Source organism: Acanthochromis polyacanthus, chromosome 5 (assembly GCF_021347895.1).
Source record: "Acanthochromis polyacanthus isolate Apoly-LR-REF ecotype Palm Island chromosome 5, KAUST_Apoly_ChrSc, whole genome shotgun sequence".
Classification (NCBI taxonomy): Eukaryota; Metazoa; Chordata; class Actinopteri; family Pomacentridae; genus Acanthochromis; species Acanthochromis polyacanthus.
Genome location: NC_067117.1, coordinates 23,128,075 through 23,148,215, shown reverse-complemented (window position 1 = coordinate 23,148,215; position 20,141 = coordinate 23,128,075). Strand labels below are relative to the sequence as shown.

Genomic DNA, 20,141 nt, shown 5'->3' with positions numbered 1-20,141 from the left:
CCCCATTCAGCCTCTCTGATGAAGCTCTGGTATCGAGAGCTGGAGGAGCCTCTCATCCCCATGAACTTCTACAAGCAGTGCGTTAGTAACTGTGACGACCCGGTGGCAGCCATCGCTGTGGTGCAGTCTCTGCCTGAGCTCAACAGGCTGGTTCTCTGTTATTTCATCCACTTCCTACAGGTAAGAATAAGATGAATACAAGTAAGATAGAACTTCATTCATCCAAAGGGCAGTTCTTGTGCCAGATATTGCTTGGACAAAAATACAACAACGTGTGAATAAATGCAGTGCCTAATGGAACAGCAGTAAGATACAAGTAGGGTTCATTAGTAAAAATACAAATAGGTAACCTAAAATACAGCTTGAATAGAGAAAAAAATATTACTGGCAACAACCTAAATTGAAGGAAATTTCACACTGTGGTGAAATATTTCACAAAAAATGTAAATATTGCACATAAACCTGAAATATTCCATGTAATACTGTCCAGCGTGTTGATGGACAAACACGATCTTTAACCTATTTTAGCCCTAATCTAAACTTTATGCTGAAAGCTAACCTTTAGTGCACATAAACACCAATCACCTGACCTACTTAGATCATTTAAACAATAATTAATGTTTAATTTTTAATGACTTTTAAACATTTATCATCTGACCTGTTTAGATAACTGAATGCGACTCACAGATGACTCATTGCAGGCCGAAGGTCAGTCTGTATACTCCTTGAACACTTGCTGAGTTTTGCTCAATGCTTTTCTTCTCTACGTATCTGGATTATCTCCAGGTATTTGCTCAGCCATCCAACGTTGCAATAACCAAGATGGATGTGAACAACCTGGCCATGGTGATGGCTCCTAACTGCCTCAGATGCCAATCCGACGACCCACGGATCATCTTTGAAAACACACGCAAGGAGATGTCCTTCTTGAGAATGCTCATCGTTCACCTGGACACCAGCTTCATCGAAGGGGTGGTGTAGACACTGTAAAGCACAGAGCTCACCTCAGGTGCTGGATCATCCATCCAGCATCTCCAGTTACACATTCATAATCATGCATAAACACTGTCTCTGTTCAGACCACACTGGAAACGGTTGGGGTGAGATATTACACCTCTTACAATGCGAGGAGTCTGAGAACAGCTTGGACTTTGGGCCCTTGTGCTCTCTTGCTTTCTTAATGAGAGAAAACATGCATCATCCTAGGTTTCACTGTTTTTGATACTAAAATCCACAGTGGCTGCTTTTAAGCAGTTCACTCTAATGACTGTATTTTCTAACCGCCGCATGTGAAAACAGATTTACCCTTTTTTTCTTACTGAATGGGTAATAATACAGTTACATTGGACAACTGGGCTGTGCAAAGTGAGAGTCTTGCAGTATTTACTTAAGAAGAATTCACTTGCACAAAAACTCTTAAGGCAGCAGTGTTGACGCTCTGCTTCTTTGTTTTAGGCTCTCTGATTTCATTCAAGTGTGTGTGTGTGGGATTGTCAGCGTGTGAACAAAAGACACTTTTATCATGTACATAAAATTGAAAATATGAAAAGTAAAATAATTCTTGTAATGGTGTCTTATTAATAAGCTTGCCTGTGCTGTTTTGAGTAGTTGTACTGATAGCTGGTCTCCTCGTATTTCTTTTTACGAGACATAAAAAGCCGCATCGCCACAGCTGTTCTGACAGAGGACAGCCTTCATTTCAAAGCACAAGCTGAAAGGATGTGCAGAAAGCTCTTTCTAATGGATGGTGGTGATTTTCTAAGCAAATAAACATAGAAGTGCTTTGATTTTTACAAATTTAAACACTCGCTGAAGCCAGACGGGAGCGTTAACTCTAATTACAGTTTATGTTGTAGTGATGTGGGAGGCTGGTTGTTCAACTGACGAAACTGTTTCGCTATTGTCTCTCAGAAATATTTCAATTGGAACTGTGTTCTCTTTTGTTTGTGATCTGTATGTTATGTTTCTTGGCTCAGGTCTTTTGATAAAACGGGTGATGGATGTGATAACTGTACATGGCCTGTCTTACAGACTGAAAATTTGATGAATCTGACACAAACCCCTGTACTGAGAATGGAGTATTGTTCAACTGTTGAGCAATATGAGAATGTAAATCGAGCTTTTTGTGTCCCCTCTCAGGCTTTGCCGATGTAAATAAATACTGCGTGTAAAATAGTATTAACTTTCCTTAAGTATATTCTAATGATCAGGTTATGGGTGAAGTTAACTGTTGCTGTAAAGAGCAATAAAAAGTGTTTTTTTTTGTAATTAACTGTTCATTTCTCTGCTGTAACCACTTGCCTTTTGAACATAGGAATGACTCAAACCACTTTCCATGTATGTGCGTGTATTGTGTGTTTCCATACCTTCTTGTCATAATATGGAATGACTGTCCATAAATAAAGGTTTGTTTAATTGTTGATAGATTGTCTTGTTTTTATTTTGGAGGAATATTGTTTTTCATTTAAAAAGTGGACAAGAAAGAAGAGAGGATGAACAAACATGAAGAAAGTCAGTCACAAAGAAGAACATTTAAATCTGTCTTCGGTCGTTTATCTTTGTACATCAAAGTTACATGTTTAGATGACTTTTCTTCTACTAAATTTCATCTCTTTCTGCAGTCTACACCATATCTTCTTTTAAGAATGCTGCCTCTATGTCACTACCCTCCCCTCTCTGTTCACTAAAATTACTCTACACAATGGGCAAGTTGTAATATAGGAGGGATTGAGCCACACATGTTGGAGCTGGGAAGTGATTTTGAAGAAGACTGAACATGGAAAATTCCACCCTACAAGCTGAAGACATTAATTTCATAGGTTTGTTACTTATAAACCCTGAAAGATTGAGCCTGTATTTTGAAGACTGCTTTTTCTGCTAAAAATGCGTCTTCCAGCATACAAAAAAACATCATATGGGGTGTTAGCAAGGTATAAAATACATATACTTTCACCAGAAGGGGGCCCTGTATGCAGTATTGCAGTATTTCTCAGTATGACAAAATTATTATTGGCAAAAAATGTACCAAATGCATTGTTTGATTTTTTTAAAAAACTGTCAACTGCCAAAAAACAAAGAAAGTGACATAATAAATTGCCAAATTATTCTGACCAATCAGATCAGTGTGAAGACTGAATCTTTGGTTGGTTGCATTGATTTTAGCAGCATTTTAGTGTAAAATGTCTAAATTCTCACTGTGGTCTAACTATTTAGTTTAATTTAATTTGACTCATAGGACTATTTAATTCATTTATTTATTTTTACTGTCAGTTTGTCAGTTTAAGGAATTTATAGGGAGTAAAATTTGCAAAATAAAATTCCCATGTTAGTGTTAGAACCTTAATAACACTTGAATTTAGATGCACACTGAAGGTTCATTGCAACATTGCTATAAATAATAGTTAAATAATTAAGTAGACTGTAACACACTGCCATACCTTAATTAGATTATATGAGAAGAAATACATTTTTTTCAACAGTAAAATTAAATTAAATTCCTCAAAATTAACCAAAAACCTTTTAAACTTAATTAAAAATACCATGCCCATTTAATCAATACATGGATTTTTAATTTTAAAATTTAGGAAATCATTTTAGTAGGTCTTTCTTGGTCCGTAATTTACTAAACGTATTGATTATTTTGATTCAGCAAAGCGAACTGTTGGGATTATTTGAAAGCAGAAGCAGCCCTTCTCAGTCTTTCAGTATTTTTAGCTAAGAATGGAGTTTTAAAATGTGCATCAAACGGTCACATCCAGACATTAGGGAGCCACTTTTCTCATCCACTTTGCATGAAGAGGTCATCTCGTGTCAGCTTTGGACACTTTACATTCACTGAGCTTTTGAGTCTGTCTTTTTTCCTTTCTATCTGCGACTGCACAGGTGAAAGGCTCAGCAAACACCCCCATCCTGTCACACAGCATCACCCTCACTCATCCAGTCTGTACATATTCAGCTGTTTGTCTTCGTGAGCACACCGCTGCACAAACTGTCACCCGCTTCATCCGTCACTCTCTGGCGATCGTGTACCTGTCGGCCACAGGTGAAGAGCTGCTCCGGCACTGTTACCATGACAGCAGAGGGGAGCGACCTCTGACCTCAGGCTGGAACAAGGTGAAGAAAACAGACCCAGGAGGACATAAACCCAGCGGGAAGCCTTCTTTTAAATTCAGTGTCAGAAAGTATAAAAATAACAGTTTTCATTTCAGCAATTTATTCAGCAAACAGTTGTGACAGACAGCAACAGTAACGTTGATTTCCACAGGTAAGTGTATGCTGCTATGGTTTTACAACAGTATATGAGTAATTAACATTTATACTTAATATCCTTACACTGTAAACATCAGAGATCAAGTATCTATGAATGTTGCAACTACTTCAATGCACTTTTATATACTAGTGTTTATGTCTTGTAGTATTTTTAAGTTAGCTGAGATTAAATACGATGTATCTTACTCTTGCTCCACATTGTAAATCATATTAGGCTCAAAAATGTGCTGATTAATTTGCTGAGAGTCATTATATGGGTTGTCAAAGTATAGACCTACCTGAGTTAAATAAACTTCAGTGGAGTTCAATATATTTTTTGTCCTCTGAGAATTTCTATTTCCTATAAATGCTAAAGCCATTATTGACTGAACACAATCTGATAAGCTGCTCTTGTTAGAATTAACATCGATCCACAAGTGTAGGGATTAAATTCAGTACTGACCTTTGTCATGACTAGAATTGTTTTAATTATTATAACAAAAACAAGAGCACAACTACATAGCTTAATTTAACAACAATACTCAGCAACATGCCTGTTTTTCCCGCCTGTTTTCTCAAACAACAAAAGAACAAGTTTCTGGGGAATATTTACTTTCTAACAATGCATCCTGGGAAATCTGTTTATATGATAGTAGAACTCAGTTTTATCAGTTGAGTGAATTCTCAGCTGTTCAGCCAACCCATAAATTATATCCCAATCTATTGAGTAATAAGAACTTGTGTTTTGTGTCTGAAAATTGTCTGAAATTAGCAGTGTAAAACATGAATTAATTAATATTATATTCAATTAAAATACTTATTCTGGTCTAACATATGAACATTGGAATGGTGGTTAAAATTATGTATTTCATCTATTTTAACAAAGAGGGTATTTTCCAAGTGTAGTAGATCTGTTTTATTTACCTTCACTAGAGAAATAATTTCATTTATGATAGATAGATAGATAGATAGATAGATAGATAGATAGATAGATAGATAGATAGATAGATATTTTATTGTAATAGATTAATTCATTTAAAAGTCGCCTTGTTTCTCAAGTCAGAAATAAAATCTATCTTTAAGACATTTACACGCATCACTCTGACATTGTTCGGAGATAAAAGATCTTATTGAGATACACGAGGGTTCAGGACCGTTGAATGCGCATGCGCACTGCGGCTCCACACAGCCCGCGCCGGTGGTGAATGCAACGGGGAGAAATTCAACTGCGTGATCCGGGAGCAGACAGGCGGAGGCGGCCGTACCTGCGCTTTTCAAGGGATTTACTCTTCACATTTTACACCCAGCCGGACAAAGAGTGACTGGAGAACAGGTAGGAAGCCCGAATCGTATCCGCCTTTTGCATTTCGGAGTTTATAATCTCACGGAACATCGTGACTGAGGCCCGGTTATGTGAACGCATCAACAGCGTAGACGGTGTGATGCCGCATGTCGGCTTTTGGAGTCCAAAACAAACGTGACGGAGTAGGTTATAAAACGTTGTGCTGGGACGTTTTGTTGTCGTATTTGTGTAGCAGCCTGTGTGCCGGTGGTGGACACCTGCTTTCTGACCGGGGGCTTCTAAATATCTGCGCAGGTTTGTCAGTTTGAGAAGTTTAAATACGTTTCCATGCCGCTCGCTCTCAGCAGGAAAAGTATGAAAAGTAGGCCTAGCGCGAGGCCCCGAACTGCCCCGTGAGTGACAGCTGCTCGGCCAATCAAATGACAGCCTCCCGTCCGCCGCGCACACGTTCGACCAATGAGGTTTGTCCAAAGCGCCTACGTCAGTGCTGCTTCTTCTCGCGCTATGCCCACTGGTTATAAAACACCGGACAATAAAGTGGCAGTCAGGCTGGCAGTGGTCAACAATAGGAAACCTGCACTAGCAAGGAGCTGCATTTTCTGGTTTGTTTTCTATTTTAAAAATACTTGAGACCTGTGAAATGTATCAAATACGTGGTTGAAAGAATGAAACGGCATTTCGGCTTCCGTTTTCTGTATCTCACGGTGAAATACTAAACTACGATTAAATTTATTATGGCAAAATATTCCTTATGCAACCTCACCTTTTAAGCTCATGCCACAGTTTTGGCATCAAAGATTATTCGTTTGCGTCCAGGTTGTGTCGCTGTCGTCTGTCTAGCTCCCTGTGCGGGCCATAAAACACCATTTAAAATCCTATATTTTACTAAATAGGCTATTGTTCGCTCTTTGTTATCGTGCTAAGGATCTACATGCAACACAGAGATAATTATAATGGTCTTTGCCATTGTCTCCTATTGTGTCTATGCGTGATATTGGCTGTCCAGAAAACACGTGGGCTGAGTGGTGTGAAGATATCCGGTTTGTAGGTTGCGCTGAGAGCCAGATACTCCAGACAGACTCCGCTATGGTGAACCGAGTCAGCTATATCCCGGACAAAAGTAAGATGCTGTCACATTTAATGTCATCCTTTTAGTCTTGAATGAAGGCCACCGGTGTGTTTAATCTGTCGTCTGTACTGTATGCATGACAAAAGAGGTGCAGTGATCGGGAGGCTGTTTCTCTATGATCCTGCCCTACCAAGCCCTTTTTATAATAGCTGAAGGGCTGGACATCAGCAGCAGGCCTGTATTTTGTCAGTCAGATAGGAACCAGTTTAAGCAGAATTTGTTGTGCAGAATTAGCTTGGTGCATACTTGCTCTGCTCCTGTAGTGGTGGGTGCTTACAATGAGCATTTGTCATTCTAGCACATTCCCTTGCTTTGTCCTGTTTTGTTGAGATTATATATGCTCCAATAAGATGTTGGTAATTCTATTATGATTCTTGCAAGAGATCATTTTTAGACGCCCATGCACCCTTAACTAGAAATTGCTGAACATCCAGTATTGGCTACATATTCACCACCATTTGAGGGGCATGGCTCACCTTAATATTCCAGATTCCACTATCCTTACACTGTGCTGCTCCATGTTACAACATGTGTAATCAGTAGCTTGTGTATATTTACATTATTCTTTCTCAGCCTGGACAGCATTATTGTTCTGCTGGCATGAAGGGGGTGTCTTACTTGCTTTTCAATGTTAAAATTGCTGCTGAAGCTGAAAGCTGTGATTTTCTTTTGTTGCCAGAGTCTTCTGGTGAAATTATTGTTGGTGATGACCTGAGACACACAGAGCTGACTGCAATATTGTCTGTAAAGACCTTGATAGTCACGCGTATTGTGTCCCTTCTTAGACATATGCCTATTAGTAGCAGATCATATGAGTTTAGCTTTATGTTTATTGGTTATTGTGTGTGTCTGTATGTACAGGAAGGGAGCCTTGATGTGGGCAGTATGAGTAAGACGCCCCCTAACAGAAGAGGGATAACATTTGAGGTGGGAGCTCAGCTTGAGGCTAGAGACAGCCTCAAAAACTGGTGAGTCATGGCCTCACTCATTCATCTCCATCCATGTTACTGTCCACTTCCTTCACTCACCCAGAAGTTGTTATCGCCTCATTTCTGGGTTTGATTTAGCTCCAGTGAGAAAAGAGTGAATAAAACCGTTTGAACCTTTCATTGCAGCACTGCTTCTCTTTCAGTAAACAACAGCTAGTTGATGGGCGTGTGCTCTCAAGTATACACCAAACTCAACTTTCACCTAGATTAATATTAAAAGACAGCCAAAAAAGAGTCTTTAATCATATTGTAAATTATTGTAATGGTTCCAATAAGCATAAGATAAGAAAAAATAACTGCAAAAGATTTTACTTTAATCCAAACCCATCTGTTGATGTTTGTTATGAGGACAACGGTGGGAGCAATCATTTTGTGTAGGCTAATGCAACCTTTTACATATTATTTCTCCTCTCCTTCCTTCAGACATGTATAGAAATACACTTGATATTTGTCTTCCAATTGCAAAAAGGGAAACGTACAAGATGTCAGACTAGCACACTGTTACTATATAGGTTGTAACTTTAATTTAACCCTATCAGTGTAATTAAAATATAAATAACATCTTAGAGTAATGCATTAATGCCCAGCACAGTGTCCTCTAATTGAAGCATTGTCTTGTGATTCTTTGTCATTCTACACGTTGACATTTTCAAGCTTGATCCATTTCTACTTGGTTGCCACCGTCATCCAATGTTTGACAGAAAGGAAAAGGAACAAGTAGAAGTACAATCCTTTCTCACTTCCCAATCATGCATGATTGAATTTCCCTGTGTAGGTATGCTGCCAACATTGAGAAGATTGACTACGACGATGAAAAAGTATTAATCCATTACCGGCAGTGGAGCCACCGTTACGACGAGTGGTTTGATTGGACAAGCCCCTACCTGAGACCCGTAGAGAGAATTCAACTGAGGCGGCAGGGCCTGAATGACGACGCTCCTATACCTGTAAGCAAAGAATGCTGTTTGTGCTCCTTTTGTACTGTAGTACATAGAGGAATTGAAAGTTCTGCCCCACTTCTAGGGCATCTTGTGTTCTCTGGCCTTTATTCCACAGTGTATTTCTGCATAGTTCTTGACCTATCTTCCTTGAGGGAAGGGAAGCTGACATGTGATACTTTTGGTTTTATTTGCATCATCCAGATCATGCCTGCTACTTTTACTTGCAAGTAAAATTTGAGCTCTGTTGGTTTTTTTAAATCATGATAAAGCAACAATGATAGTTTTGTGAGTATTTCAGAGCTCCACTTCCCGTTAGATTTTGCTAGATGAAATGTCGTTTCTTGCAGGGCTTTCACGTGAATGACAAGGTCCTGGCCAGTTGGTCTGACTGCCGTTTCTACCCCGCTAAGGTCCTTTCTGTCAATAAAGATGGTGAGTATGAATAATTTCTAGAGTTACCCTTATTTTTCATATTAGCTTTTTACACTTTAATACATTTTTTTAATCGCAGTATATTTGACACTTTATTGTGCATTTTGTGCTTTAGTATATTTTTCTTATGTATTTGTAGTGTGATGATGATCACGTTACTCTTTCTGCTTGCAACTGTAGCAACAAAATTTCCCCTTGGGGATCAATCAAGTATTTCTATTGTTCTATTCTTTTGAAAAGTTCAAATGTAAGACACTGTAGATATTCCCCCGTTTTTTTGAGCTGTGTGGTTATAGTGCTAGGTTGTGCAATATGGAGCATAGACTGAAATGTTAAGCTTTTGTTTTCAAAAAGGAAACTGTGGTATTGGATGGCGTTCAGTGATAGGAAGTAACGCTCTCATTCACTGGCAAAGCACAGAAGAACAATGAAAACAGGAATTGAAGCACAGCTACCTCAAAATTGTCTTTGTGATTTTGTATTAAATGAAGTTTGCATAATTTTGTTTTCCTCTGTTTCTTTCAGCATCCTACACTGTGAAGTTTTATGATGGTGTCATCCAGACAGTGAAGGGGATACATGTGAAGCCTTTTATTAAAGAGGTACGTGTAGTTTACTGATCAGAAATATCCATGTTCAATGTAATTGTCTCTGAGTTTGTTGTGGCTTCTGTCGATCATGTCTTCAGTACACATTTTCAACTCGTTGAAAGCTTCCTCTTTTTCCTGCTGACAGAGAGGTGGTGTTGGTGGAGGGAGGTGTCGGTCCTCTGAAAGGAACATGGTTAGGAGGGCCCCGAATCGCAGAGACAGAAGGCCTCAGGAGAACGGGGGTCCCAAAAACAAGCGAGCCAGACGCAGCACTTCTGACCAGGAGGAGGACAGCAACAGTGAGGACGAGGAGCGGGAAGAGAGGATGGTCAATGAAAAAACCAAGAAAACAAATGGTGAGCTAGAGGCTGCACCCACTATCAAGCAGGAGGAGGAAATATCCGAGCAAGCAGACCAGAGCAAACCCGGGGATGCAGAAAAAGTGACAGGACTCACAAATGGAGTAAAGATCGAAGAAGACGATGAACAGAAAGTGGAAACGTGTCACATAAACGGAGAAGTGAAGAAGGAAGAGGAGGAAACAGAACAGAGTGGAATAAAGCCATATAAAGAGTCACCCAAGCCATACACAGAGATGCCCACTCAGACGTCAACACCGACAGAGCAGGTGTCTGTCACTATGACAACCACAGAATCCAATGGAGGTGTGCAGCAGAAACCAAATGTCCAGTCAGAAAGTACTCAGCCTGCAGCTGACGCGCCGCCTCCCCAGCCTGTGAAACGTAAGTGTTAATCAGGGTAATTAGCAGAAATGTCATTGGATTGTAGGGTTGTGAAAAATAATAACTGAATATTTTCAAGACCTAATAGATGAATATCTTTCTACTGTCTTTGAAAGCTGTCAGGAAACAGGGTTTCCACAACCCCAACAGATTCAGCAGAGAACCATGTGAGTGCATCCCAGCGCTTAATAAACAAATACAGTCATCACTTGGATTCTTTAATGCATTTTCTTGACACTCATCTCTCATGTTTTCCATGTTTTAGTGTACAGAGTTATCAAAAACCAACCCCCTCCTGTCCTGTCCATCAACCTCGACCACAACCCGTTTAAGTGCAGCGCTCCTGGCTGCACAAAGTCATTCCGTAAAGCCAAGTTGCTGCATTACCACATGAAATATTATCATGGCGAGGAGCAGCCTCCAGTGGGGGAGCGCAGTCCCTCCAGGAGTGTCCAGACCAGAGCCTCTGACAAACAGTCTACTGCTACTGGTTTGGATGGCACGAAGAGAAGACGCACCATCTCTGCCTCTATGCGTGAGTTCCGCTCCAGTTTCACTGTTGTCCCAATTGAAGTGACACGAGCAACTGGGTCAGCTGCTATTTCTACTGTGCTGAAACCTTTACTTGTAACAATAAAATCAGAAATTTTGAATCATGACGGGCTGTGATTACTAATCACACACAACACTAGGCCATGCATTGCTCTCCCAGTGTTGCTTCAAGGTCAGGAATTTGGACTTATTCTCGCTGTTGGATGTTTTTTCCAGACTCTGTTGGAGCTGCCACGGCTCCCCGTGGTGAGGTGAAGACTGCAGGCAGGCGAACATCAGCCCCTCCTGCAGTCAACACCCAGGGCAACCAGCAGAGGGCACTGCTGAGAGAGAAGAGCAAGGAGAACCAGCTGGACAGGAATGGATGCCAGCTGCAGGACAAGGATTCAGACAAGAGTGGCTTTGACATTGGTCAGTATGCAGTGAAAAGGTGTTCTTTACTGATAGTTTTGCTTTGTACAGTTATGTTATAGAATAGGAACCTGTAGTGTTAGCTTAGATGTGCGCACCCAGGGCTTAACTCTTGTCACTTAATGGTCCTCAGGGTCAGTAAAAGACAAACTGAAAGAGAAACCAAAACAGAAGGACTTCCTCCGCATTAAACTAAAGAAGAAGAAGAAAAAAAGAAGGCCAAGTCTGGTAAGAAGCAGGACCCTGTCATCGGGATTGGATCACACATCTGCTGCTCTGCATGTGCACTCACTGTGACATTGCGGGAATGGCTAGCCTGCAAAGCATAAAGTGCTCCATTCACTCCTGTTGGTGTGGTGGCTGAGCCTCTGTGTGTGGGAGAAGTGAAACATTTGTTGCTGGCCTCTGTCACTCCATTACGCCAATCAAAAAGCTCCAACTCATTCTCTTGTCTGTGACTCACAGCTTGCTTTTACTCTTTTATGTGACAGTACTGGTGTTGAAAAGCCAAATTATATTGTGGTGCTGATATTGATTGATCCAAACACAAATCCTACACTGTTCTCTGTTATTTCTAATTGGCATTCACACTAGTGTCTTTGGCATGAACTCAGATTTATACACAGGCTGCCATCCACTGATTGGTTATTGCAGAGTTCAAAGGCCTGAGATGTTGGCAGTATGGATTTATTTCATTTATTTTTCCTAAGTGTTCTTGAGTATATCATTTCTCCATAATGTTTGTTGTCCCACATTTTGTCACCTCCTGTTCGGCATTTGTTTAGCATTTTAAAAGCTGACATTTTTGTTCTACATCTGCTTCCCCCCTTCCCTGTATTAACAGACTACACAGGTAGTGAGGAGAATATTGACATCTCAGTATTGGGTCTTCAGTCCAAATTGAATTTGCCACTCAAAACACCCCCCTCACACAATCACAAGCCTGAGGCCTACCCCTGCAGGCCTGGATACAGCTACTCAGAGCAGATACATGTGGATGGTGGGTATCTCTGATGGTGTGTTTGTGTGTGTGTGACTGTTCATAGCTTCCTCGCCCTACATTCTCCTGTTCCCTTTGGATTCAATCAATCATGCTGCTAATTTTTGTTTAGTTTGTATCACACCTGGTACTTGTGTACAAGGAAAGTCCATATTTTAAACCCATGATTGATTGAATCCTGAGCTGTTCTCTGCTGCTATTGCTTGCTTCATCATGTAATCCACAAATAATCATTAAAGTCTTCATTGTCAATGCATTCTGTAAAGTTAAAGAATATTAACTGAGCTTATCGTTTAGTCAGACTTAGCTGATTCATTCAAGGAAAAGTTAAAACCTGATAAGTTGGGTCATTCACATAAAAACCCAGTTGTTCTGCTTGTCCCTGCGACTGTAGATGAGGACAGCATCAGTGACTGGTCCACTGACAGCTGTGGGTGGAGTGACGATGACTTTGAGGTGGACTTGGACGTCACTACGCCGCCTCTGAGCGTCGACTCCGGTGCTGTGGACACCAATGACCAAGAGATCGTGCGATGTATCTGTGAGGTGGAGGAGGAGAATGACTTCATGATTCAGGTGAGCCAGGTGTTTTAGTTTCAGCTCGTGATTTATCCATCATAAGGGATTAAACTTTGAAGTTGCACAATTGTGAAACGTGTTTGTTCTTTTGTTAGTGTGAAGACTGTTTGTGCTGGCAGCATGGCACCTGCATGGGCCTGCTGGAGGACAATGTTCCGGACAGATACACCTGCTACATCTGCAGAGACCCACCAGGTGAGAGAAAAAAGAGCATTACCTTCAGCTAAGACTCATCATTTAGTTTTGATGACGTTAAAGAACTTGTGCTTTGCTAATTTGGTAGAGATCAGTGTGCTGCTTCTATCATTTGAAAAACTATTATCCGCCATCTAGTGGACAACAAGAAAAGGGACACGCTTTGCATTTGAAAATGGACTGTGAAGATATTTATGCAAAAAATATATCTATTTTTTAAAGTCACCATGAAAGTACAAAGATATTTCCCAGGTCCTAATGCTTTGTCATTGTGTGGATTGTTCACATTTCTCTTGCTACATGCTAAATATGGGTCAGAATCATTTTTTATTATGTTTTACTTTTTACCTTTAATTTTCCTGTGTGGCAGAAAGATATTTTTCATTACTTATCCTGAGCTCTGGGGCAATTTCAGCATTGTATCCTCTTAAATTCAAGCTTCATCCAACATCTGAAGTTGTACTTGATATCTCTCTAGTGAAGCTTGTCATTATGCAATGTGTGTGTTTGGATTTCAAACAGACACAGTATTATTATATCACTGTCTAATTTATTCTTATCATTATACTTCTCCTGGTCTAGCAAGAATACTGAAATTATTGAGTGCGTTATTATTAAGTGCATTACCTTATGTTTAACTGTGATAATGGGTAACTATTAGACAGCACATTGTGTCATAATAGTGCCTTTAATTGTAATTCTAACGTGCACCACCTCAGTAACTAATATCACCACTTTTAGGATAGGACAACAACATCTTAAAAACAACTAGACAATTCCCGCACGCGGAAATCGTGGGAGGGGCTCGGGATGTGTGCATGTCCGGAGCAGCGCGGGATAGGCATATTTACTCTAAAGGCTGTGTGAAGGTGAGAGGTTTAACTGGTGTTTCCAGTCTGTCGCAGGCTTTTATTTTGAAATTGTGCTGTGCGTTTATTTTGAAAGGCAGAGACAAGAAGATCTCACCTGGTCAACATTTGGATTGGAGTTACTCGCAAGGCTGTGTGAAGTTGAGAGGTTAAACTGGCGTTTTCCGGTTCATCGCAGGCTTTTATTTTGAAATTTTGCTGTGCTTTTATTTTGAAAGGCAGAGACATGAAGATCTCACCTGGTCAAAATTTGAATTGGAGTTACTCAAAAGGCTCTGTGAAGGTGAGAGGTTTAACTGGCAAATTGTGCTGTGCTTTTATTTTGAAAGGCAGAGACAGGAAGATCTCACCTGATCAAAATTTGGATTGGAGTTACTCAAAAGGCTGAGTGAAGTTCAGAGGTTTAACTGGCGTTTCCAGTTCGTCGCAGGCTTTTATTTTGAAATTTTGCTGTGCTTTTATTTTGAAAGGCAAAGACGGAATAATCTCACCTGGTCAACATTTGGATTGGAGTTACTCTAAAGCAGGTGTGTCAAAGTCAGTTCCTGGAGGTCAACTATCTTCTATGTTCTAGATCTTTCCTTCTTACAACACACCTGATTCAAATGATTAGCCATCATTAAGCTCAGCAGAAGCCTGATAACGAGCCTGATCATTTGAATCAGGTGTGTTGGAACTGAGTTTGACACCCCTGCTCTCAAGGCTGTGTGAAGCTGAGAGGTTGAACTGATTTTCAGGCTGAAATGCAGCTCCTGTGGAGGTATTGGGTGTGAAGGTGGGCGTGGCACTCCAATGAGTCTGTGTGTGTGCGTGCGAACATGCCTGCGCGTGTGTAAGGGCGGTTGCTATGGGCCCCCATAGCAACGGTGCCTGCCACAGACAGCAGAAAAGTGCTTCTCAGCAGCAGCGCGCAACGTCTCGTTCTGGCGCTAACTGTGGGCTAACCGTGAGTGCGAGCTGAAAACCGAAATGACCGTGAGCGAGAAGAAGGCCGTGGCTAACCATAAATGTAATTATTTTCCAAATATTGTGAGAAATGACCGAGTTACAGCGATTTAAAAAACACTATTCCTCCATGAGGCAGATGATTCAGTTTACATTGGTTCTTATGGAGAGAAGGGTTCAACTTTGGTCTAAACTGCTGCTTGCCATTTCACTTCAGAAAGAGCTAGGTCTTCAAACTTGGATTCATTTGAATCCCAGGAAAATTGTCTACAATCTGACCAAATTTCATTCCCCTGACATTTATCGTTTGGTCGTGAGGGCGATGCGATCGGGAAATTTTCAGGCGGATTTTTCTCCTCTCCTCCACTCTACCAACTGACATGCCGCACTCTAACCAGAGCAGATTTTGAGAATTTTCACTTTTTTGAGGAGTCACTGATCAAAAACTATAAATCTCAGCCTGACATAAACTACATTCCTGCGGAGACAAGAAAAATCACTACGTTTTGATGGTTAAATGAAGTTTCTAGGTGAACGTATGGCGAAGGAGTGGCGTTTGGAAAAAAGTGGATTTTTTAAGCCGATTTTTTTCAGTCCCCATTCATTTCCTATGGGACTTTTTTCGCAGTTTTTTGCGAATAATTCTGCGAAAAAATGACGAATTTCTTAGAAAAGTCATAGCACACTATTCCCGATGAAGCCGCACATTTTGATATATAATTTGTTTTGGTTTTCTCAAAGGCCTAGGACGAGAAGCGAATCGAAAAACGGCGGAAACGTGAAGAAAATAGAAAAGATAAACGCAGCAGGAGAACAATAGTGGCTCGTGGCTTCGCCACGAGCCACTCTCCTCCCATTGCTTTGCAATGGAGAGGAGAGTGGCTCGTGTCGAAGCCCGAGCCCCTAATTAGACGAGATTATTAACCACTGGTTGCAGTCAGCTGTGTCTCTCTATGGCAACAGCAGCCCAAACTATGCTTCCAGTTTAAGATTTTAGATGATTATTGTCTTTATTGTCTGTGAGGTTCCATTACAAACACACCAACAAACAAAATATTGGTAAAATGTTACATGCGCTCATTTCTTTTGAATATTGCAAAGAGGTTACATTAGTTGAGGTGATGTTTGTGTCTTATTTCTTAAGTAGTCTTGTGGTTTGGAGGGAGGAAGCTGTTCCGTGTTCCGCTGCTGTTACATTAGTGAATTCTCTGTCTCGTACCAGAGGGCATCAGGGAGGCTGTTGTGTGGGTGTGTTGTGTCCTTTGTGACCCTTGGTGACCACTAGAGGCACCGCTGACTGAACAGCTCTTGCAGGCCAGGCATCTTGCACCCACTGATGGGTTGAGCTCTATACCCTGCCCTCTCTAGGGCTTTGCAGTCTGTGCCGGTGCAGTTGCAGTTGGAGCCGGCTGTCAGAGCACTCTCTGTAATACCTCTGAAATCCCTGAGAATTTGGGGCCCAGGGCCAAAGGATTTTCACACACCTGAGGCTGTAGACATGCTGTTGGCCCTTTTTAACATGGTGATGGTGTAGTTAGCCCTTGTCAGCTCCCTGTCAGTGTGAACTCCCAGGTATTTAAATTTATCCAGCACTGTACTGCTGGTAGTGACGGATGGGTGAATCGTGACAACCACCTCTCCATGAATTTCTTGGAGAGGTATCGCTGTTCCAGGACATTCACTTTTTTCCTGTTAGCCATCTTATTGCCACAGGAGATCAAACCCACTGCGCTGTGCTGTTACAGTCATTATAGAAGGTGACGATAAAACATAAGGAATCGAGCCATTATTTATACTTCATATAAAACTTACAGTTCCTCAGCATCATAAAACCTCTAAATAGTCTCTTTGTGCTGCAGAATGCCTTTTGCCCTAGCTAAATTAAAGCTAATGAGCTGTACTTACTGTACCCTGACCTGAACGTTGTTGGCCATTGTTTAATAGCATTAATGAGAACTAAATTATACAGACTTTCAGGGACCAGACTAGCATGTCCACATTAATTGTGGAAGTACAGAGGTGAAAGACTGCACTGTGCTGTTTTTAGCTAAAGAACAAACAGTGACTTAAGACGCAGACTATGCTAACACTGCCAGGGTAGAAGAGTGAACAGCAGTTCATAATCAGAGCTTGTGAAACACATATTCATACAACAAGTATGTTGTGCTGACTTAGTTTCTTCACATGTGTCTTTTTGTTTAGTCTGTATGTGTATGTGGACTCTCCACATCTTAAAGAATGCAGCCTGTTCTCAAAAACTGCAAGCAGACCTTCTCCCCAAAGTTTTACATATTTTTGCCTCTGATAATCTTTCTTTGGTACTTCTGAGCAACTTATTGCATTGGATAATGTTTTAATTTTGTCACTCTTAGGTCAGAGGCAGAGTCTGCGTTATTGGTACGATCGTGAGTGGTTGAGCAACGGTCACATGTACGGCCTCTCTTTCCTGGAAGAGAACTACTCCCACCAAAACGCCAAGAAGATCACCACCACCCACCAGCTGCTGGGAGATGTGCACCACGTGGCAGAGATCCTCAACGGACTGCAGCTCAAGATGAGCGTCTTACAGTGAGTACACATCAACAGAGTATGAGGCTGGGTTCCTGTTAAAGTTAAATGTGGATCATGACTCAGTTGTGTTTAATTTCCATTCACGTTTACTCAGCGTTTGTTTTTTTTCCTTCTGGCTTTTAAGAAACAACACCCACCCTGACCTGCAGCTGTGGCGGCAGCCTTGGAAGCATTTAGAGAGGTCACAGATCGGCTTTGAATCATGTCGGGGCAGCACTGCAGCTCCATCTCCTGTGACTCCTGATGAGGACATGAGCCGAGGAGAGATTTTAATGTCCAACGCTCTGGAGAGGCTGAGCCGGGCTGCTACTGCTGCCACCTCTTCTTCGTCCTGCTCCTCTTCCCCCTTCCCATCCTTCCAGGACTCATACATTACCAGTGAACACTGCTACCAGAAACCACGGGCATATTACCCGGCAGTGGAGCAACGGCTGGTGGTGGAGACTCGACAGGGGTCTGAGCTGGAGGACAGCATGAGAAGCACAGAGGAGCTGCTGGAACGAGAGCAGCGTTATGGAAGCCTGCTAGAGATGGACAAGCCCAAATATACAAGCATCAGTACCAAGGTTGGGCCCCATTTCATCAATAATAGGAGAACTGCTGGTTCTAGAAGCATGTTTTTCCACTGTAAAAATCATGTCTAACTTTGAGTGGACATAAGATCTGAGTATTGTACATATTGTATAACAATTTCCTAGAATGCTTTGTACATTGAAGCCCAAAGTTGTTTGTAAGGTGAACCTTGTCTAATTTTACCTGAACATCTCCAGGCTTCGATGGGTGGCTCGTGGTCCCAGGCTGAGAACAGGGAAGAGAGTTGCAGGGACACTGGAGAGGCTGCAGATAACAGCAGGCAGCATCAGCAGTGGCAGATTAACCTGCTGGATCACATAGATGCAGTCCAGGACGATGTCTCACACAGGATGGACTTCATCGAGAGGGAATTGGACGGTAAGGCCCGTGAATGAGTAAAGTTTGTGTAATCAGCAGGGTAACTTAAAGCCAAAAATGGTCATCATGTTGGATGGTGAGGATGACACTTATTTATATCAGTCTATAAAGTTCTATAGGTAGGTATCTAGGCAGTTAAATCTGAATGCAATTTGAACTGAATGCAAGGACTAGTGCTTTAATGATGAATGAAATGATGTGTCAACCTTCACTTCATTGTCATGTTCAAGAGGCTAAGATGTTGTGTGGTTGAAATGAAGCTAATCTGTGTGGGCTAAAACACATCAACACATCCTCACCTGTGGCTCTTCCCTCAGTGCTGGAGAGCTGGCTGGACTACACCGGGGAGCTGGAGCCTCCTGAACCTCTGGCTCGCCTGCCTCAGCTCAAACACCGCATGAAACGGCTGCTGACACAGCTCGGCAAGGTGCAGCAGATCTCCCTGTACAGCTCCACATGAGGGCGCCAGAGAACGGCAGCAGGTTCAGTCGCCACACAGCATGCAGGAGCAGCATAGTGGAGGAGGCGCAGTGGTCTCCAGCTGCAGAGATAACATTATGTTCAAGACTTAGATGGTTCAGCACATTCACTCTGACCCGACCTCTGCTGCTGTTTCTCATTTTTAAAAGGTTCTGTGCGGTGGAGTCCGATGCCGCAGCCAGCCAGTGTCATATGAGAATATTTATATGAACACGTATGGAAAGTGAGCATCTTAAATCAGGATTAAACACAAAAAGTAACCTCGTAAATGCAGGAGAAAATCCTTAGGACCAGATTACACTTCTGTGGTTCCCATGCAACTCTAAACCTTCTGAATGCCTTTTGTCTGAGCTACTGCTTAAGGTTGCCCTGTCTCTCTCAGTACACAGTGCTTTACATGCAGAAGCTTTATATTCAAACTGCAGTCGAGTTCCTGAACCTACACTCTTTGCAATAGTTTCTTGAACACATTTTCAAATTATCTTGTTTTTTTCCTTCCATCAACAGTGTCCCAAAGTTGAGTTTCGTTCATCTATCATGCCATACTGTGTTTAAACTCTTGTTGCAAATGTGTGGACAGACGGTAACTTAACAGCCTCCAGGATGTAACAGTGCTGTACAAGCAGTCTCTACAAATAGTCTGTTCTGTTTTTGACCTACTCAAGGATTCGTTCTCCACTACACTGTGAAGTTATTTTCGTCTGGTATCAAAGGTGTCTTATTTTCAGCTTTAGAGATAACACGTGATTTCTGTCTTGTCTTAAGCTGAAATGCTTCTCTCCTAACCGTCTGCTCATCAGTGTACCAGTTTTATCAGTTTGTTCAGTGTGTTTTTTCAGTTACCACATCCCTTACTTCAAATTACTCTTTGCATTGTCGTTGCTGTAGCATTTGACCTATGATTCACTGAAAACTGTAACGTGGACTCGTCTCTTCTTAACCTAGCATCTTGTGTCAGTGACAAATATTACTTATAAAATCCTGTAAATTTCTGTTGTTTTTTCTTTATTCCGTTTCATCCGTTTATTTACAGTGTTTTGGTTGTTTGTAAATATGTCATTGAAAAATGTGTTCTTATTGACAGTGTTCTCCAAATACAGATATTGTATGCTACTGTACTGTAAGTGTCTGGCTTAGAAGCAGGGAAAATGTCCAAGACAATGCAAACAGATTTCCTGGTACATAAATAAACTATCATTGTTATTAATCACTA

The 20,141-nt window shown here is 41.4% G+C and overlaps 2 protein-coding genes across 5 annotated transcripts in view; both read left to right on the top strand.

The window, feature by feature from the left end:
• Window positions 1-2,420, top strand: part of arhgap46a (Rho GTPase activating protein 46a) — a 33,485-nt gene extending 31,065 nt beyond the window's left edge. For all 4 annotated transcript variants that reach the window (XM_022199923.2, XM_051947983.1, XM_051947982.1 and 1 more), the window contains 2 exons: window positions 11-180; window positions 787-2,420. In XM_022199923.2, coding sequence (XP_022055615.2) covers window positions 11-180; window positions 787-981 — 365 coding nt within the window. In that variant the 3' untranslated portion in view covers window positions 982-2,420. The remainder of the gene's footprint in view (window positions 1-10; window positions 181-786) is intronic.
• Window positions 2,421-6,022: 3,602 nt separating this feature from the next.
• phf20a (PHD finger protein 20, a) lies at window positions 6,023-20,141 on the top strand. The gene is given in 19 exon segments (XM_022199929.2): window positions 6,023-6,153; window positions 6,558-6,671; window positions 7,542-7,648; window positions 8,445-8,616; window positions 8,958-9,042; window positions 9,568-9,644; window positions 9,778-10,375; window positions 10,492-10,542; window positions 10,641-10,910; window positions 11,144-11,338; window positions 11,472-11,543; window positions 11,546-11,566; window positions 12,183-12,338; window positions 12,733-12,914; window positions 13,013-13,112; window positions 17,299-17,494; window positions 17,622-18,063; window positions 18,268-18,448; window positions 18,766-20,141. Coding segments are annotated over 17 exon segments (3,024 nt in total). The 5' UTR covers window positions 6,023-6,153; window positions 6,558-6,671; window positions 7,542-7,565; the 3' UTR covers window positions 18,909-20,141.